The sequence below is a fragment of the Cladophialophora carrionii genome (genome assembly GCF_000365165.1).
Source record: "Cladophialophora carrionii CBS 160.54 unplaced genomic scaffold supercont1.13, whole genome shotgun sequence".
NCBI lineage: Eukaryota > Fungi > Ascomycota > Eurotiomycetes > Chaetothyriales > Herpotrichiellaceae > Cladophialophora > Cladophialophora carrionii.
Genome location: NW_008481820.1, coordinates 310,467 through 331,015, shown reverse-complemented (window position 1 = coordinate 331,015; position 20,549 = coordinate 310,467). Strand labels below are relative to the sequence as shown.

The 20,549-nt window shown below is 55.8% G+C and overlaps 6 protein-coding genes and 1 non-coding gene across 7 annotated transcripts; 4 read left to right on the top strand and 3 right to left on the bottom strand.

Moving 5' to 3' along the window:
- Positions 1-1,524, bottom strand: G647_10271 (uncharacterized protein; the record flags this gene model as incomplete). The annotated part of the gene is made up of 1 exon (XM_008726262.1): positions 1-1,524. One exon carries the CDS (start codon positions 1,522-1,524, stop codon positions 1-3), a length of 1,524 nt encoding a protein of 507 aa, XP_008724484.1.
- Positions 1,525-3,121: 1,597 nt separating this feature from the next.
- G647_10270 (uncharacterized protein) lies at positions 3,122-5,620 on the top strand (the record flags this gene model as incomplete). The annotated part of the gene is made up of 3 exons (XM_008726261.1): positions 3,122-3,325; positions 3,379-5,442; positions 5,495-5,620. The coding sequence occupies 3 exons, from the start codon at positions 3,122-3,124 to the stop codon at positions 5,618-5,620; spliced, it is 2,394 nt and encodes a 797-aa protein (XP_008724483.1).
- A 623-nt stretch (positions 5,621-6,243) lies between these two features.
- On the top strand, positions 6,244-7,155 carry G647_10269 (uncharacterized protein; the record flags this gene model as incomplete). Its single annotated transcript, XM_008726260.1, has 1 exon — positions 6,244-7,155. One exon carries the CDS (start codon positions 6,244-6,246, stop codon positions 7,153-7,155), a length of 912 nt encoding a protein of 303 aa, XP_008724482.1.
- Positions 7,156-7,362: 207 nt separating this feature from the next.
- G647_10268 (uncharacterized protein) lies at positions 7,363-8,889 on the bottom strand (the record flags this gene model as incomplete). Its single annotated transcript, XM_008726259.1, has 1 exon — positions 7,363-8,889. One exon carries the CDS (start codon positions 8,887-8,889, stop codon positions 7,363-7,365), a length of 1,527 nt encoding a protein of 508 aa, XP_008724481.1.
- A 4,157-nt stretch (positions 8,890-13,046) lies between these two features.
- On the top strand, positions 13,047-14,313 carry G647_10267 (uncharacterized protein; the record flags this gene model as incomplete). Its single annotated transcript, XM_008726258.1, has 4 exons — positions 13,047-13,208; positions 13,323-13,406; positions 13,459-13,700; positions 13,761-14,313. 4 exons carry the CDS (start codon positions 13,047-13,049, stop codon positions 14,311-14,313), a joined length of 1,041 nt encoding a protein of 346 aa, XP_008724480.1.
- A 1,439-nt stretch (positions 14,314-15,752) lies between these two features.
- Positions 15,753-16,382, top strand: G647_10266 (uncharacterized protein; the record flags this gene model as incomplete). Its single annotated transcript, XM_008726257.1, has 1 exon — positions 15,753-16,382. The coding sequence occupies one exon, from the start codon at positions 15,753-15,755 to the stop codon at positions 16,380-16,382; it is 630 nt and encodes a 209-aa protein (XP_008724479.1).
- A 3,041-nt stretch (positions 16,383-19,423) lies between these two features.
- G647_10265 lies at positions 19,424-19,507 on the bottom strand. Its single transcript has one exon. It is a non-coding gene; the product is annotated as a tRNA-Cys (tRNA).
- Positions 19,508-20,549: the final 1,042 nt, after the last annotated feature.

Here is a 20,549-nt window from a genome sequence, read left to right as displayed (position 1 = left end):
TCAGACGACTCTACCGTTGTGGCTGTTCAAAACCTGCTCATCTTCCTCTCTCCCGTCGGTATATCCCTCCATGACCTCCTCTGTTCTGGCATTCCTATCTGCTTCCCACCTCTTCCTCCTCACATGAGCCTTGCGCCCAAAGAGGCCCAGACACAACGGGCTCGGCATGACCAGCATGGCCAGCGCGGCTTGAAAGATCAGCGCCCGCTTCATGTTCTTCGGCGGGTCGGCACCGGCGCCGTCCTTCAACGCGTCCATGATGACGATGAAAATACCGCCGAGCAGCTGTCCACCGCACCAACACAGGCTGCTTCCCAGTTCTGGACCGAGCGGGTGGTGGATCTCGACCATGAACTCCAACACCACAGGGACTAGACCGAAGCTGGCGGCCCCGAGGATCGCACAGATGACGAACACGTACGCCAGACTTTTCGACTGCGGCGCCCAGACGAAGACCAAATACGCAAGCGCCAACAACGGCACCGCGGCCTTGATGTACACCAGGTAGAATTTGTACTTGTCGATGAAGGGGCTGGAGACGGCAGCGCAGACGAGCCCCACCACGATGAGCACCGCGCCTGCGATGCCGGCGTTGTCCTCGCTGAAGCCGTACGGCTCGAGGATCTGATTCAGGAGCGACGAAAATGCGTTGAAGAAGCCAACGTACAGCATGAACGGCAGGGCCAGGAGGTAGAACTCTGGAGAGCGAGACAGGATCTGTAGGTCGTTGCGGATCGTCGTGCGATCCATGTAGTCTGCCACGACGCCGGCGGATGGAGGGGAGGGCGGTTTCGCGGGGATGAAGAAGGCAGGGATTGCGGCGACGGAGGAGATGATGCTGATGTACAGGATCATATTGGGGATCTCGGATGGCTTGTCCGCCCAGAAGGGTGAGATGAGTTGACCCAGCGCTGCGCCAAAGGGATTGGACAGGCTAGCTACGGCGGTCGCGGTGGTACGGCCGGCGGCGCTGAACCACAGGTTCGAATAGGAGGTTGGGGAGGAGAGTACAAAGGGTTGAGCGAACCCGATGATCAGTTGGCCGACCATCACGCCCGCGAAGTTGTTTGCGCGGGTGGCGCCGTACTTGACCCAGTTGCCGACCAGCAGCAGTGAGGCAGCGATCACGATGGCGGCTTTGGTGCCATACTTGTGAAGCACGTAGAAGGTCGCTGGGGTGGTTACGCAGAAGGCGAAGAGGAACGCCGTGGAGACCCAATTGACGCTGGTCTCCGAGGTGTCGAAGTACTCGGCGGTAGTGGTCGAGACGGGGGCGAAAGCGATCCAGTCCCAGGACACGACTATGTTGAGCAGACAGAGCTGGGCGAGTCCGAAGAAGCGTCGCTTGTATACCTTGTACTCGACGGCAGAGGAGGTCGAGATTCGTGATATTGTAGGAGGAAGACCTGAAGGTCGGCCATTGCCCACGTCTTCGGCCAGTGGGGAGGACGAGTCAATAGAAGAGCTGCCAGCCTGGCGGACGACTCCTCCCTTGACTGTCGTTGTCTGGTCAGGCTGGCCCATGATAGGACTTGCTGTGGCCTGACCTCGAAAGCGTCGAGCTTCTGAAGAGCGCGACCGTCACAGCGTCACGCGCCGTCTTCCCGCAAGAGGAGCACCGGCGAGATCGATGAGGTGTGGTAAGCAGCGGGGTCTTGGAATTACGCGCGTGAGTTTGACGGTGAGCAGCTGGAGTATGTCGGCCCAGGCGACATGTCTCTCTGTCGTCGGCCAGAACACAAGTGAGGCCACGCTGTGGTCAGTCCAGGTCACGGTTGCGTGGTATGGGTGTTGCAGATAGCGAAGTAACATCAGTAACGTCCACCTGCTTACGTGATGAAACCCTGGGCGAAACAAGATTAGAATCGACGGCCTTATTTACGGGACGCAGATCCTCGAAGCCGCCAAGGAGATCAAGGCGACAAGGACAGGCATGGGCAGCATATGAGTCGGCGCGATGCACGTCTCACGGAAAGGTGGAAGGGCAGGTTGTGATTCTGCAGATGGCGGATTTCGCTTTCACCTACGGCTGGTCAACACGAGATGTACATAATAGTCTGCGTGCCCGCTCGACGACGAACTTCTGTTCTGAAATGAATGAGGCAACGGTGATTAGATTGGCGAATGGAGGCGCCAAGTGCGTTAATCAAGTCCTTGTTTGCAGTACAGGGTCGTCCCCGATGGCGCCACCGAATGCTTGACAAGATGTCGACGACCGGCGAGGAAGATCGTGACATTCTACGAGGTACATACCGTAAATAGCCTGTCGCTTCACTCTCACGATGGACAGAAAGCTGGCTCAATGCAAACTGAGACGCGGATTCCCAACACCCCAGGGCACGGGGACTGCTCGTCGGCTGTCGATCCACTGTGTACCAGTACGAGAAGTGTGATCGCAATAATAGGACTTATGGTAGATACCTACTCGCACCTCAGGTACCTGGTACTCGTACTGTACGCATTTGGCCCGCTGGCCCTAAAATGAACGACCGCGTGGGCGGACAGGCCCCAGTTAGGCGAATTTCCAGGCTACTAGGTACTACCGGGTATATTGCGAAAAGTACTCCGTACCCAGTACTGAGTACGTGTCTCGCGTGGCCGGGCTGCCTGGCTGCGGGCTGCCGGAGGCCACTGGGCGTGCAGCTTTCAGGGCCTGATCGCCCCAACACCACGCCTAGCGACTGGATCGTTAGGTGGTCATGCCCCATTCCCCGCTCCACCAGTCCCAAATGAGCTTCGAGAACAAGGAGGCCATGCAACCGGCGCGCCGGCGCGCCCAAGTTCAGCTCCCCTTTCCACCGTACTCGTACCGCATCTCCCCTGCTTCTCCTGACTCTTACTGTGGATGGTCTAATACCGATTAATGATCCTGCCTGCTACAGTACCACAATCCTGTACCGCGACTTGCCACGTCCGTTCAGCTTCCTTCGGCGTTGTCCTTTCTGTTCCTGCGCGTAATTCTACATCAAACATTGTTATATAGTTATACACAACATGACCATATCTGGTCGCCGCGATTCCGCCACAGCCACCGCCTCTTCCTAGCCTTCGCACTTTGGCACGCATTGGATACGCGGGCGAGGAGGGTCTCTGAGCCCAGGGCTGAACGCCCCAACCGACCATGCAGTCTTTCAGAAATGAATTGAGACAATCCTCCGGCGAGAGCGCCGACAACATCCGCAGCCGTTACGTTCCCAGCTCCATCTACAGCGCCAGTGGACCAGCCGAACACTCGCCGGCGACTGGCCACGTGCCCAGCTTCATGTCGGGGGCATTGCGAGGCCCATTCGAGGAGGAATCAACGCCCCGTCTCCCACCGGTACAGGTATGTCAGGTTGTCCTGTCCATGGCGGACAACGCGTGCTAACGCCTCACTAGCAGATCCAAAATGCTCCACGAAACTCGACCCTTCTCAATATCAACGATCCCGTCGCGATGCACCTGTTGGCAGAAACAGCAATCAGTGACAGCCGAGACTTCGAGGTCCTGTCGTTTGACGAGGTGGAACAACTGAAAAAAGAGAGGACCTATCTGAAGGCCAAGGTCGAATCTACGAGAAGAAGGTTGGCGTTGGAAAGCAAAGTCCGCGATGCCGCACAGTCTCTCAACCGCCTCTACTCGACGCGAGAATCTCCGGACGGGCCGGGATCGCCCAAGAAGTCACGTCGAAGTTTGCTGGGGAGCAAACGCAGCGAGAACGATGCGGTTCACCGTGCGGATGGCGAATATGCGGCGAGCATGAAAAAGGTGGAGGATTTGTCGCGCGAACTGTTTCAGTTGGAAAAGCGGCTCGAGCACACAGAGAGACGCATTTTGATGCACACGGCCGGCATTCTGCAAATGACGCACAGGGGTTTGAAGAAGAACATTCGACGGAATGAACTGCCTCGAAGCCCGGAGAGCATGACCAGTCACCACGGACGTGGCTCGGTGGATTTTGACGAGCGCAGTCTGTATCAAGTTCCGGACTATGTGACGGAGTTTGGTCACATCCCGAACAAAGGCCATGCTGGAAGTATCGATCCTCGGGCTGCCGACGGTGTTGCGAATCGTCTACTACAATTGAACCAGCGCGTACACCTGATGATCACCCAGGTCAACCTGCAGGAACACTTCGACCCTCCTCCACAACCCACCGAAGACCATCTGGTCGGCCGTGTCGATGAACAAATCCAAGCATATCTGGGCTATATGTCGCAAGGCCTCGACGCGATGGAAGCTGCTCAAGCTCGATCCAGTGGGGCCATGCAACAGTCAATATACGACACAGAAGAGCAGCTTGAGGATGTCAACATACGACTCCATGAGATACTGCAACGGACCAATTCCGTCGCGCATAGCCCAGTCCCGCAGGACGAGCCCAGGGGAAAGGATCTGCACTCTCAGTTGGCTTTCTCGGCCTCCGTCGTAGAGCGTCTGACCCGGCGTATTGAGACCCTCGTGGAACAGAAAGCCATCCTTACACGCCAGATTCAACAGCAGCGAGAACTCAACAACAGGTCGGAAGTCCACCGAGATGCCACAATCTCTCACTTGATGGAGGAGGCCGAAGGGAGCAAAGTCTCCCAACAGCTTGACCACCTGCAAAATGAAGAATCTGATGCCCATCGCGAGCTGCTCTCGGAACAACTTCACCAAGCCCGACAAAGAATTGCTGTTCTGGAACAAGAACGAGCTGCCGGACAAGGCCAGGGCGCTGGGCGTGGATTGGAGGACAACCACGACGGACTGGAATCGCAACTACAGCGGCTCAACGCAGATCTCGTGGAAAAGGAAAGGGAAGCAATCAATCTCGCAGCAAGCCACGCAAAAGATCGAGAAGAGCATGCGGAGACTACTGCGGCACTGCAGAAGCAGATCGACGATGTCAACACTGCGAAGTCAGCGGCTGAGTCTGAAGTCTCGAAGCTGCGTCAAGAGATGACAGAACTGGAGTCGGAAGTCGTGCGAGCACAAACCGAACTGACCATGGTCAAGGCTGAGTTGGATGGGGCGTATGGCACACGCGCTCAACGAGCAGCGGACGTATCCATGAACCCTGCTGTCCAGAAGGAGCTCGACGCCCTCAACGCACGGAACAGTGAGCTTGAGAGTCAACTTGGCCTGCTCAGAAAAGAACACGAGGCGAAGGACATGGACATTGTGCAGCTGCAGAACAAAGTCACTGCTCTCCAGACCGAGCTCAAGGAGATGATCGGGGAGTATGAAGCCATGACCAAGCAGAGCATTGAGGACGAGAAAGAACGAGAGCGGCTGGAAGAGAACGTCGACGCGATCCAGCGGAGGTGTGAAGATCTGGAGAACCAGCTCAACGAAGAAAAGGTCAAGTCGCTTGGCTCGAGTGTCTCAGCGCCCACGGACACGACCTCTGCAATGGTCTTGAGGAATGAATTCCGAAAGATGATGCGCGAGACCCGGGCCGAGAATCTGAAAGTACTCAAGGTAAGGGTTCATATCTTTGGGGGTGGGGGAAGGTTTCTGACATGTCTGCTAGGCCGAGCAAGAAGAACGACGTCGTCTTGAGGGCATCATCAAGAGCTTGAAGAAGAACCAACAACAGCTGTCGACAGCTTCAAAGCCAACGCCGGCCACACCCCGGGAGCCAGCCGTGGCTACTTGATTCCTTCCACGAACGATACGACTTGACGACCAGCAAAATAAGGGTAAAATGGGAAGACCCGCAGGCGTTCTGTAATGCTAATCTGTACACTACATTCCTGATCGGAACTCGTCGGCGTCGCAGCATCGAGGACGGACGGGCATTGGAGGAAGTATATTCTGGAAACACTTTTTATGCAGTTGGACACTGATTTTGTCAAGAATGCAGGCTTGCCACAGCAGTCTGCAGCGCAATCGTCGCTTTGCCCTGGGCAACAGCTTTGAAATATCGGCATTTGCTTCTAAGGAACCAGCTTGGAGCTACGGGTGCTGCTGCCTCTTGTTGCTCGTGATATGCCATGGCGCTTTCCCTCGATACAGCGCTTCTCTTCGGCATGTCGCTTTCCGTCGTCATGCGCCTTCCTTTCTCATGCTCCTTGTCGCCATCTTTCTCCCGTCTGATTCTTGACTGGACTCAAACTTCATCACATATCCCATACTGGCTCGACAGACAAGATCACATTCCTTAGTAGATGCCAGTGCTGAACTTATATCCATACCATCGCCACGATGGACGAGTCAGTCGCTTCTTATACCCATTCTTTCGACGGTTTCTCGGCTTCGTCTTAGCCAGACGTGGTCATCATGTCCATCCATGACCCGAAAACCTCCCGTCGTCTTTCGCGTTCGCTGAATGACCTCGACCTCATCATCAGGAAGAACGACATGCCTGGAGTCGATACTCATTACCACATCTATTCTGAGTCCAGCTTGGACAGCAACTGGATCCCTGCGCGGCCACTTGGACCAGCCCATCCACCACCCGTCAGGAAACCAACGCCACCTGGACTGCCTCCGTTTGGAAGCTGGGAAGCGACCTTACTCCGCTTGGAACGACGGTTGCTCAGCAGAACCTCCTTGACACTCCGCCAGTGGTTGCACTCGCACGACGAGAGCTGTGAGCAAGATGTGACAAGTGGGAACGCCCAATCGACGGCTCCAGATAGGGTCTCACCAGTCTACTCAACACAGTCACTGCCGCAGAGGCCGCACGAGGTCCAGCCCGAGCAGAGAGATCTCCTCAGACGAACATTGGCGGCGATTGGCATGTCTCGCGTGCTCGACCCAGACACTGTCGAACGCGCATTGTTGACAATTCCCCACACCTCTGCCCTAGAGCAAGCACCATCCTCTGCAATCAAGATTGTCCTTCCTCCCTGGGTATACATGGCCAATGTCCCTGGACCGCTGGCTCGGGCTGATGATGGAACCTATGTCCGAGGGGCGTTCGGCCCACGTTTCAGCGGTCACGGCATTGGGGAGAGAGACATCGAGGACCTTCCTTTGGCCAGAATGGAAAAGACGGAATATGAACCAGCTGAGCTACCGGCCACATTGGCGGCTTTGCGCAGGACGGATGCAACGAGCGCGCACAGGAGTGCCAGTGCAATTGGCCCTGCTATGGAAGAAGAGGAGGACGACGAGAGTAAATGTGACGGCTGCTGTGCCAAGCTCTGTGTCTGGATTTGGGGCATACCGGCGGCAATGAGGGCGTGAGGGCGTGAGGGCGTGAAGGCGGTTCTCGACGAGTATTCGGAGGCGCGATGAGTAGCTGAAAGGTGATATTCATAATGGCACGAGTCTACGTGTTGATATCCTACCCAAGAGGCCGCGGCCACTCCCATTACGCTGCTCAGTGATGCTACGCGTAGCCGACTCGCTTGAACGCTCGACGAAATCAAGAATGCTTTTCCCATGATCACTTCACCTGATGAGTTCGTCTTTGCCCAGCATGCCGGCCATGGGATCTTCGGCCGCCAGACGATTCCTCTGATACGACTCGAGCTCCTCCTCTGATATGCCCGATTGCAGCTCTTGAAGCGTCCGCTTCTTCGCATGCGTTCGAGGCTTCGTGTGCCCCAAGCTCGTCGTATCCACTTCTTCGGTCTCCTTCCGCTCGCTAACATCTTCTCCATCCTGCTGTAATTTCAACCTCTGCTCTACCTCTGGCGTCACCGCCACCGTCGTGCCCGTGCCCGTGTCCTGCTCGGCCACTTCCACTCCGACATCCTCTTTGGTCTTACCATCGCCTATCGCAAGCAAAGACTGCCCTGTCCTCAGGCCCTCACTCTCCTCCCAAGCCCGTCGCCCTTCCTCGCCCGTACAGTAGCTATTGCGCACCGTAGAATGGCAGCACGCGTATCCCCAGGCGAAGTCTCGCCACCAGCTGCCCCAGACCGAGGTGTGATTGTTCGTCAATACGTCCTCCCGATATTTGCTCCGGGCGACGGTGCGCTGGGCGCCCTTGATCTGGCCCTGCTCATCGTATTCGACGTACCGCTCGTTCGCGACGACGCCGGACTTGAGCTTCTTGGCCGCGGGCTGCGCCGCGTCGCCGTACCGCTCGAGCAGAGCCTTCCTGGTGGCTTCCTTCTTCGCGGCCGCTTCCTGCGTCTGTTTCTTGCGCAGGATCTCGCCCTGCGTCGGGTTCGCCTGGACGTGCAGCTTCTGCGCGCTGGCCGAGTCCCGATCTTGCGTCTCCCAGGCGTACCGCTGCGCGGCCTCGAAGGCGGCGGCGTCGTCGGCGTCGGCGTCCGGGCGGCGGAACCCCTCGGACACGTCCACGTCCTCGGCCCGCGCGGGCATTTCGGATTTATCCATCGACCGGGTCTTGGGATCGTAGCGGGCGCTGTCCAGGTCCAGGTTGCGCAGGTACACGGCCGTGTCCTCGCGCAGGCGTAGCTGGCGGGTCGACGTGGGCTGGGAGCGGCCCATGTCGGTCTCCTCGGCGATGCGGGCGTCGTCGTCGGCGTCGTTGCGGCCACTCGTCGCCTTCTTGAGCGCCTGGAGTTCTTCGTATTCTTGCACGACGGCGCTGTATTCGCGGGCGTCGTACCCATTCCAGCGGTCGCGCTTGGCGTCCCACCCCAGCTGCACGTCCTCGATCACCTCGTCCGCCTGGATGTCCTGCCCCGTCCAGCGGGCGCCCAGTTTCCGCGGCCGGCTCAGGCAGTCCTTGGTCTTGTGCGTCATGGCGCCGCAGTTCTCGCACGCGCCTTTGCGGAACTTGGTCGCCGCCGGGCCGGCCTTTTTGCCCCGCTCGTACCATTTCGCCTGGTCGAGCGTGTCCTTGGGCGCCGACTGGAGCCGCTGATGCTCGAGGTAGTCGGTGTCGCTGGAGTGCGTGGTCTCGGCCCAGAACGGTCGCTTGGAGATGAAGGACGGGATGTATTCGTTGCGGGTCGGGTCGGTGGCCGTCGCGGCCGTGGGCACCTTTTTGGACTGCGCCATGTTTGTCGTAATGGCGACGACGCTGGCGGAGGTTGAGTGGTCCAATAAGGGTAAGCAAAACGTGGGCACTGGAGAAGAACGGTGCCCGTTGCGCAGATGGAGGTATGGGCGCGGAGGGTTTGACGATGGGATGCTTGGAACGGAGGGAGAGATCGCACGTAGATTGAAACTGCGGCGACATGGAAAATGAAGCGAGGGGACCGAAGACAAGGCTGTGGCACAGCCTCGTGCCGCTATAGTGACCATGTCAAAATGCGTAATGCGAATACGGTCACGAAGAGAAACCGCTTCTCAGTATCTGGAAATTCATTCAACCCTTAGATGTATCCAGTATTCTGATTACTGGCTAGCTCTTCCCTCTACATCCTATCCGTGTCATTTGAGCCGCTACCTACTGTATGCTGTCCAGACGTATCTGCCGCTTGTCCCATCTTTCTTAAAGTTTCGCTCTCCTACTGTCATCGTGGTACTCTTCATGCTTAATTACTGGTCAGCAGCCGGATTGTCATCTTAATGGCGCGGCGTACAGATGACTCGCGCGACTGTGAGGGTGGCCTATGGAAGGCTCTCGTAATGAGACCTGGCAACAAAGCTGGAGTGATGGAGATCTACCTGTTCTCGGAGCATTGTAGCTGTTGGTCTTTCGAGGCAGGCATTTCCCACCGCATGCTGCTCAGGTTTGCCGACACAGACTCAATGCAATCACGAGGGCTCAAACACATTCTCAGTTGAAGGCGAGGGATGCGGAAGGTCGGCTAATGTCCGTTCTCTCGGGGCAGGCGGTTGAAGAGATGAACGGTAAGTGGTACAGCGCGGTTCGAGAGGGGATCGACTTGGGATCGACAGCTCAAGTACGGTGTGTGACGATGTTTTCCAGCGGTCGTGTAAACTGCATGATGTGAAACAAGATATTGGGCCCGAGGACGACGGCGTAGCCGACGATCAAGCGGCAGAACCACCAGCCGAGCGTACCAATCGAGAAGAGTCCTCTTCCCAATTTACTCCCTCCTCTCAGGAGGAGGATGCGTCTGATCATGAAACATCTTCAGGGAAGAGTAGTGTTTTTGAACACTGAGGTATACTGCGGTATACTGTAATGGACGATAATCACAGTCACCAACTCCAAGCAGCACCGGAAGCAAAGAATCAAGGGCAGCACGGCACGGCACGCCTGTCCTTGCAGTGAAGGTTCTGCTGTTTCAAAACGCACAAGCAATTGCCACAGTGCGAACGGAGGGCCTACGTCTGATACATACGGCGGCAAGGCACCGCGAACCCAGCTCGAAAGCTGGACTGTGCTCGCGGAAGGCAACGCGATTTTCTGGATGATGAACAGGTTCCGTTCCAGGTTGACGAGGGAGCAGATGTCGCTAGAGAGTACAACCAGGATAGCAATCCTCAATATGAAATGACGGGCGCACGAGCCTTCGGCGTAAGTAACGTTGAACTCACTCACTTGATAGGAAGGATGAATTGTCAGTTTAGTGTTCCACAGTCTCATTTCGGACCAGGCTTCGATATTTCTTCCCTCAACCGACCGTTCGATTGGGGCTACAAAAGGCATCGCCACAAAAGGGACACCACGCCTCTGATCCGAGTTCCAAGCCCGCCCGTCGACCCAACCTCACGGGCGAATTGTGCTCCTCAACGAGCGCCCCCGCTTCATGTCCTCTGGGACTGCCTATCATGGCCTGCACCTTCATACCACCGGTCTAGCTGGCAGGGTGGGTGTTCTACCGGATTTTGCATCTGTCGACCGCAGCCGCGTTCCTAGCCTAGGCCCCTTCGCGGTATCATTGGCATTTTCGTCTCGATTTATCTGGCCACCTGGTTTGTCCCGGTCCTCCGCCCGGCTCGGAGCACTGTACTCAACCGTCAACCTCGAAGCGGACGGTGCTGCCTTGGACGGTGGATGCGCTCTTTCCTTCAATCGTGCCGACCTCCTCGCGCACAGGGGTGTGATCTCTTGGACCTGGGCGACAGGCGACGCAAATGCCACCTTCTTCGGCGGCTTGGTGCGTTCTTTGGCAATGCTGGGTGTTGGCTGATTTGTCCGAGCGGTCTACGGGCGTCGAGCACATTTCTGGGGTGGATCTGTCGTTCGCTTCGATCGCCGCCTCACGGCTGGAGCCTTGCTGCGCTCCTCCCGCATTGTTGCTTCGTGCGATTGCCTCCTCTCGTGTTTGCTGTTTTGGTTGAGGCGGGCTGTGGGCCAGCGCCATCGTGACTGTATGATTTATCGAACCAGTTTTAATGCTCTTGCGCAGGATCAGGCGGGTGTAGCGGTGTCATTTGCGGGATTCTTACGGTTTGCAGGGAGAGGGCAGGTGTCACTCGCACTTGATCACTTCGACCGGGCCCATCTTGCAGTGAAGGTCCGGAGGTGCTCGATGGAAAACTGGTGAAGACGCGATACTGTGATGCGCGTCCAAAGCCCCTTTCCCTCTGGGTCGTCCTCGTGGATATCATGCTAGCAGCGTCGCCTGTAACCGGGTCCCGCGGATACGGTTCACGCTTCATCTTCCAAAATTCATAAGAACCGTTCAGACCCAGACGCGGTTCAGGCTCGAGTCACATACTGCTTCATGAACTATACTTGATTGGTGTAGGCGGTTGTGTGTTTTTGCTATTTTGCTATCCAGGCTAAGCCTCATATGGCCAAGCTCTGAGTCTCCCATACCAAGTAAGGCTCTGTCGTCAAGTGCCGGTAACGTGACTACATAACTCGTACTGGTGGCTGTGTGCACTATTACCCCTAACATGAGCCGTCGTAAATCATGTTTGTACATAGACAACAAGTGCGATTCCATGAGAGTGCGGTTCGCGGTATCCATCTCGACGGAGCACTTGGCTGTTTTCGGTACGGAGTTGGCACGTGACTTGGAGTTCCTGTGTCGATGTCGTGCATGAACTAATTCATGAATTCCAACAGCCGCCAAGCCGGGGGAATCTTGTTCCAGATACCGAGGACCAGGTACGAAGAGCTCATACTCACAGTTGCTATGGAGGGGGATTCTCTGATGGTAGGTAGGAACTATGGCTGCTGAGTTGTTCAATGTGTGCGCGACTATGACTCTTTTTGTTCGGACATATACGAGTATACTCTCAGACCATGTCATGGCCGACTACTATGTACAACTGCCAGTCCAGTGCTTTCCTGCCTCAAGCGTACCAGTAGGACATTCCACCATGTCCGTTGGTCAACTCCTTCACATGAGCAACTTCTGCATGGTTTTGACGAAATGGAAGATCTTGAAGCTGGGCTGAACCTGGTCCCAAGGCTCCGTGATGATAAAGTAAGCCACCAGGTAAATCAGAGAAGTGGTTACGACTGCGGTGCACAAAAGATGGAAGATCTCGTCCACAGTCCGTTGGATGAGTCCTTCCGGCCTGGGGAGCGAAGTAGCGTCAAGAGTGACTTCAATGGGTTTGGAGAGACGCTCGCCGTGCATAGCCAGGATTTTGGCTCCAATGTGGCTCATCTTTATGGTGGTTATGTGTATTGGTGTTGAGAGCTGTGTAGATTAGACCGGCTTGTGGTTGCGATGGGATATCCTAGCTAGCGTAAAGGAGAGTGTTGAAGGGGGAAGGAGAATTGCTTTTGTACATACCCAAGACAATCTGAGGTTCTGAACTCAAGCGCAGAAATAGATCTTGTCCTTGTTTCTTTGTCGAGATCCTGCTTGAGAGCGCTCAGACCGACTCCTTGGTGCTGTCTTGATTCTTTGTGCAGATAAAGAGTTTCTTTTGGGTTCTTTGGTCTTTCACTCCTACCTCCGACATGAGCTGCTGGTTCCCCGAGACGCAGGATGCAGGAGTGGCATTTACAGACAGTGGTTGCCATGAAAAGGTAAGGGTATGCTCTGGCCGCCCGATATGGTTCAGATATGGTAGAGGCTTGCCTCGAATTCAATGAAGGGAGCATCACTGCTGATCAGTTAAGCAGGTGCCACCAGTGCGGGCGGCCAGGCAGCAGGTGGTGGGCGCCTGAGGCTGCCCAGGCGGCCCGCGGGCGACCACCCATGCCCCGGGGCTTGTCCCCTCAGTGCCTTGCGCGGGTCACAGCGCATGTTGCGTCACCTACAGTACCGTGTCGACCGTGTACCTACAGCTCATCGTGCACATATTGCAGTTGACTTTCTTCGCAGCTTTATACCATGTCAGACTACTACTATGAGGATGAGCGCGTCCTCGAATGGCTCGAACTCGTCGAGCCTCAGGGGAGGGCTGCGTCTCGGATACCAGATACTGCTAACATCACATCGGTCGCGAGCCTTTTCCGCAGCACCAACATCAGCGGTGACGACGCGCAGAGTATCGTGACTGCATTTCAAAGCCTCAGCTCCGGCTCCATGGGTGGGCGGCGTGACACTGCACCGAACACGATGAGCATCTCCTTCGTTCAGAAAGACACGATGCGCTCCCGACAATAGGAATTCGAGGAGTTCATACCAGGGTTCGAGGAGCTCTATCGAGCGGTTAAGAAAGTGCATCGCCAGGTTCCACAGGATCTGGAGGTGAGCTTCCTCTACACCAGGACAGAATTTACTCGCCTGCTCACCAGAACAGGGTTTCCTCCGCTCCCACCTGAACCCCTTCGGGCCTAATATCCTGCCTCAATTCACGAAAGATGTCGAATTCCGGATCTTCGCTGATCTCGCCCCGGACGTCGAGGACTTGACCAACGAGATCAAACTGTGCAAAAGGAAGAGGGTGACGGAGGACGAATGGTCTGACAGATTGGTCTTTCCGATGCTTCGCCTGGCGCAGAAGAGGCTGCGAACTGATCTGGAGGTGGAAATTGCGACAGTGTCGGTCTCTCCGGTTCCCTTCGGTTCCCTTTTGTCATTCTCGTACTCACCGAGACACAGTAAATCCATTGGCATTTCTCCGCCGGCACTTCTACCCGTTTCCGCAGGCATTCCGGCATCGCAAAAGCGGGTGGACTACTCGCTGTGTTTCCAGCTCGATAACATTCGGCGGCTTCGGCGTGTCTTCACCAACTTGGCCGGCGACTCCCTGAATCAGTGTCAGCATCCACGACTTTGGAACCACGTCCTTTTATCCCACGTCAAAGTGAAGGGATTGGCCGCTGAGGGGCCGGGCGATGCACAACTAGGGGTCTGGACGGCGGCGGGCGTCAAGAGAATACAAGAGATGCAGAAATGGAACCCATATCTACGAGACAAGAGCATAGCAACCCAGCCGCTGTGGCTCTGGAAGGGTGACAACCTGACGTTATATGCCTCACTGATGAGCGAGCCCGGCGAGCCCGAAGAGCTGCTCATCTATGAGCTAGCTGAATGGCATTTGGAGGAGCCCGCCCAACTGGTCACGGCTATCATCTGCCTGTCTAGGGTCATGGAGTGGTCCCTGACCAAGTATCTCCCTTGGTTCAAGAAGCTGATCCAGTATGACAACTGAGGAGGACGATCTACGGGACACCTCCCCCCAGACATGTCGGGGTCGACTCAGGGCACACAGTGCCTATTCTTAGAACCTTCGAAGGCCCCCTACCTGACCAGAGAGTTTCGCGTATCATAGTTAGCCTGCGGCACGGGACGGACCATAGGTGTGCGCTCCTCGATCGACTGAGCAGGGCTTCGAGGATGAAAAGAACTCTGGTGGGACACATGCTTTAAGCCAGTCTCAGAGAGAGCAGCACCATACGGTGTGGCAGAGTACGGCGAGGTCTGAAGTCCTTCCTGTCTCTTCGAGAAACAGCACGCGGTGAGCAGGGGGTTTGACGGTATCGTCTTCGTCTGCCATGTTGACCGTTACCATCCGATGAACCCGTTGCCTTTTCCCGCTCCAGATGCCTCCAAACGTGACAGCGTCCCAAGTATAATTCGCCTGCGCACGTACCACCCGTGCTCGTCTCTACTGGATGGTGGCTTCTTGCCATGCTCTGCTCTCTACCGTGTACGGGTTGACAGGGTCTTCGACGTACAGGCCAACCAGTCAGAGATTGCCAGCGGTGAGGCTAAGCGAGCAGACGCCCCAAAGGGCGTAGCTGAGACAGCATTGGGGGTTTGACATGCAAGGTACTCTCTACATTTGTTAGTGGTGACGTCGAAGACTCTGAGCGATGCGAGAAGGCACACACGGTAATCGACTTGCCTTCGAAAAGCAGCCCGCCTGTATAAGATTCACCGAACAAGATGAAACCCTGAACCGTGAACCGTGAATTGTGGGCTTCCTGTACACAGACACAGACACAACCCTCCTCCAGTGTCTTCGGCTGCAGAACTTCGGATCTGGGAGCCACAGAGCAAACGAGGCTGGATAGCAAACATCCCGCCATCCCCCTGCCGCGCCTCTGACACGATATGTGTTGCGACCCAGATGACAGCCTGCATCGATAGACGCGGCAACCTGCATGCAGCCTGCGAGTGGTATGTATGGCGCACGTTCCCCAGCCACTCGCTCACCAATCCTGGCCCCGGGAGTCTTGACTCTTTGACTGCTCAGCAGGCTTGACGCCCAAAGTTTCACCTGGACCCGACGGCCTGGGGGATGACTTTTGCTCCCAACACATCTTCCCTGCTTCATGTAAGGGAGGGTTGGCCCTCTGGCCTTCACCCAGTGACTGCGGCATGCGATGCCTTGCAGCGACCAGGCTCAGGATGTCATGTCAAGCAGCCACTCTCGTGTCCCGCGTGGAATAAATACTGGGGCGATGGGTTGAAGTCACTGGCAGTTCTGTCAAACCTCATCATCACTTCTACCTAGGTAAATACTCTTCATTCCTGCCCTCTACGTTTCTCTGCTGCTGAAACTCTGTCCATCGCCCGGCCCTCGACCAGTACAAGCACGATTCTGGCCACATCCTATTTTGTTCGGCGCAGATGACGATACAGACCATGTCGAGCCCCAGACACACCGGCAAAGCAGTCGCTCTCGACGGGCACGTGAACGGAAATGGCAGTGGCAGTGGCAGTGGCAGTGGCAATCTGAACGGGAACGTGACTGCGGCTTCCCCCACCACACCACCCCTCGACGCTGGCAGTGGCAGTGGCAGCGGTAGTGGCAGTGGCAACAGCAGCAGCAGCCGGTCACGACACCAGCCCGCCAGCCCGCAAGCTCGGACGCGGATGTACAGGCTGATGACGATGCGGCTGGAGCAGGACCGAACGTCGTGGGGCCGCTGCTGCAAGTGCGAGAACGGCGGCAAAATCATGAGCTGGCCACGGTGCAAGGTCTGCCGCCACCATTGCTGCCAGAAGTGTGATTATCGGCTGGACCGCACCAGCGTCGACACCGACGCCCCCATCGAACGGGGCTCCACGGCCTGGGACCGGTTCGAGAAGATGAACGAATTGTCCGGCGAGATGTGTCTGGAGCTGGAGGCGCTCGAATTTGTCGAGACGTTGACGCCTCCGCAGCGCGACGGCGTCGCCAGAGGGTGGGAGATCATCCGCTCGTTCAACCAGTGGCTTGAAGACATGGAAGATGGCGAGAGTGACGAGGAGAGACCGACCGAGGCGGCCTGAGCGGAGCGGAGAGCTTCTCTCTCTCTCTCTCCCCATCAGCCTTGCATTGTGTGTTCTCTTGACGGCTTGCCCACACGGTCGACTCGGATGTGGTGGCGGCCCAGTGCGGCAACTTTCGGGGTTTTCTATGCGATGATGAGAGTGAAAACGGGCGAGTTATCCAAGTTTGTCTACGTGTATGCTTATGTCTAATGTGGGTATGGATATGGGTATGGGTGTCGACTGTTCAACCTGTCGATTGAGGAGGAGACTTGGTCAATTGTCACGAGACACGGCCGTTGGGTATGTAGAACCCCAAGCAACAGCATCGGGAGCACAATCTCAAGCATGGTTTTCCATTCGTGTTCGAGATCGAGCTTTGAGAGCAAACAATCGGGGTACTCGCTGACCGGCTCACCGTAGTTTCCAGTCAACATCCAGCAGCAAACAACCAGCCATCCAAGCCAGCAAACAGACACGTTTCTGACCTGTGCGCCCGTGTACGTAGTACTCTCCAACCACCCACACAGGATGAAAGTGGCTCTCTCTGAGATACGGAGTGCGTGGTTTCCAGGACGAGTTCTCCGTACTGCACACCTGGGAATATTGAGTTGGCCCGGTGGCCCGTGACATGAAAAGCGACACGTCGAAGCCAAACGCCAGGGGATTGCGAACAGGTCGCGCAGTGTGCGCGTGGATCAAGTGATTGGATGAGTGGGTGAGTGGGTACTTGCAATGCAGCGCTAAAGCCGGGGAAGCCGGGGCACTTCCTCGCTAGCGCTTGGCTCGACTGGGTCCCTTCGGTCTCCTCGCATATCGGAGCTAGCCCTAACGCGGGTTGGCGTGCATGCAATAGGTGAACCGAGCTTTTTCTTCGGATGTGCCATGTATTACGAGCACCCGGTACCGAGTACTCGTATTGCAGCTCTGCGGCAAGGAGGGCCATCCGCAGTCAAAGATGCTATTCGTACTCGTACACTCGCGAGTCATGTGGATGGTTCATGAGCCATGGTCTCTGGATGGTGCCCAATCGTCAATCGTCAATGGCCAGGGGATAACTCAACTCGATCGATCGATCAATCAAGCAAGCAAGCAAGCAAGCGGCCGGTCGGCTCGCACCTCCGGGAGTACTTGCGTACCGGCAGAATGGCTATCTGAAAATTGCATCACGCTGCAAAGTTTACTGTGTCCTGTGCATGAGAATCCTGGTACGAGTCATTGGAGTGCTCTGAAGCGATTGGTAACGCGGTGGAGCGTCCGCCTCACATCAGCCGCTATGGAGACATGGCCCCTTCTGATACGAAGGTACAACACTTTGCCCATCGCTGTCAAAAGTGACACGTAGCGTGCCCAGCATGCCACAGGAAGCAAGTGCAAGGAAGTAGGTGGTTGTGCTGTGGAAGGCCGAACGTGTACTCGTACTGAGTCCCGACGACGATCGTACTGTTTGCGTGATCAGTCCGATGAAGCATTTGCTGATCATGGCGCCCGTACGAGTACAGTACGGAGTACTGTTTGCTGCATTGAATGTGCCGTGCCTATCCGCCTTGCTGTGGCTGTCAAGTCGCTGTCAAAGTCCTCAAGAGATCATCACGCGTGCTGAAACTGGGGTTTGATAGAATGCACGCGGCCATAAAGAGCGGAGGCTGCAAAGGAATGACATGCACGTTTCTGGGATACGATCTCGTGCAAAGCCCACCATGTTTGCCTCTCTCCCTGAGGAAGGGTCGCCTTGATATTTGTGAACACGTGTAGGTGTGCGGGCGGGGATCAACGTGATCGCCGAGTAAGTAGCACTTGTAGTGTCTGTCCTCTAGAGTGGTGGGCTGTCTCCAAAAATGGGCATCAGAGCATCAAACCGAGACGGCTAATATCAGGAGACAGTAGGGCTAGAGACTATGTACCTCCACTGCAGTCCCTTCCCCTGTACACATCTGTACCCTTGGACGCTGTGGAGGAGGACGTTACGTAGGAGGGGAGGTCAAAATCAAGTAAAGGGCTTTCAGCTGATCTCTGCGATACCGTGCCAGTGGCAAGTCACTGAGGAGTTCGAGCACGACCTCAGTGCATCGAAGCGGACTTTGAATACCTACCAATATCGAAGTACAGGACCTAGAGGAGAGGAGTTCTCGAAAGATGCAGCGTGCCGTGAGAGGCTCAGCGGCTGAAATAAAGCCTTCCGTGGGAGCCTGGCGAGCCGAGCCTGCAACGGGTTGATTATCTGCTGAGCGTCTCGAGCTCAATGGGCACACAGAATCAGGGCTGCCTATGTAGAGTGGCCGTGTCTGCACAGTTCATGAATGCTCCATTGACTCGCGGAACCAACCATCACCATCTTTCGGGGCTGGCAGGCAGTACGAAGTGGACAGAGCTGAAGTTTTGATTGATGCCGCTTCGGTCGAGGCTGGGCGTCCGCCGGCTTCGCCAGATCCACACTGATGGGCAGTTGTAGAAGTTGGGCCAGATGCCTCCTCGATGCACGAGCGAATTCTCAGCCTTACTGGACCATAATCCATGGCGCTGGTCGAGCCGAGCATCTACCGTATGCCGGCACTCTGCGGCGAAGCCAACGCAATCATGACCAACCTTGGTCGTTGTCTTCAGAAGGCTGATGCATGCCGTTGTTAACACGGTGATACTGCGTAACCCACCAGTAATTCGTCTCTCTGACGACTTCATGCAAGAGGCCTTGAGCATCCTCTTTCCCCGGAGACTTGAGCAACTGAACCCTTACGAGGGGAGGGTTCTCAGCGTACTCCGTCCATCATGTACATATACTACAACCCAGACTGATGCCGACTCTGACCTCACGCCAGCGGTTCGCATGCTGTAATGCGAGGGGATGAAGTCCTGCAACGACTTTTGGCCGCCTGTCCACCCCAAAATGATCCGCGGCTTGCCGATCAACGTGCCAAGACCAATCGCAATTGGAATGCACCACATAGACGTGAGATAGAACAGGCAGTCAAAAAGGCACGAATAACGCCGTGACCAAACAGCGCAGAAGGCATCCAAAAACAAAAACAAACGCACCATGGCTCCTGCGTGGAATTACAAAAGAAAGGATCCGACGTGGTTCGAACACGTGACCTAGAGATATCTGGAGATAACTGCAATCTCTCGCTCTACCACTGAGCTACGAATCCATCGGAAGGATTTCACCATCGATTTCAAGACACAAAAGTGCATCAATAATATATGTTGCCTAACATTGAGCTTAGGCTCTTGGCAGTTGGTATCATTGGTTGGGGCTTTATCATGTTCGGCATGTGATCAACACCTCGACTTTCACTTTCTCATAATAATATTCAACCCTACCCAACCTCTCCACTTGCTCTCGGTTGTCAGCGCTTGAACCGCGAAGCAGAAGGGCTTCTCTATTCTGGACTAGTTGCGATGCCCCGATCCTATGTCATGCAACGCCATGAACTATCTCGTCCAAGTACGAAATCCACTACCTTTTAACCCCGAGGCTGGCGCTTTTTGCCTCTGAGGCAGTGTTTCATCTGCCATCACGGCCAACGGAGGACCGGGGAACATTCCAATCAAGACATGTGCAGCCTTGCACTTCGATGTCTGTGTCTCTGTCCAGAAGTGCTACCGGCGCCAAGTAGCGTGGGACGAGACAAGGCAGATTCCGACCAAGGGTAGGTAATCCAGCGTCGTACGGAGTAAGTACTTGAGGGTCTCATGTCCTTCGTTCCTGGAGACCCGTGATGTATCTCGCATTGTTTCCTTACCCAGTTGGCAGGGTTGCTGTTCATCACTGACGGCACGAGAATTCGGAACGGTGCATACTTGAGCATGAATAGTCAGAAAACAACGTCGTCTCCCACCAAGTCTGCTTGGATTGGCCAAGGCCTCCCCATACCGGGGCTGCTCTTGACGTCCACTGTCGCGTTCAATCTGTTCGGCCTCAAAGTAAATGGATGGAGAGGCTCCGAGGGCTTTGCCGAATTCATCACCAACGAGCGGACGACGGTTGCAATTGCCATTCAGATCATATCCCACGTCCTCGGCCTTATTCAAGTGCAAGCCCTGTGTAAGAAAAGGCACCACCAACCATGACATTTGCAAAACAAACATTGTTGGGAAGAATATATATTTATCGACCTCCCGTGATAGGTACGGTCCTGAAGTCTTCCTTTACAGCATCCATCTCTTCGCGTACATTCTCCCTCAACGCAC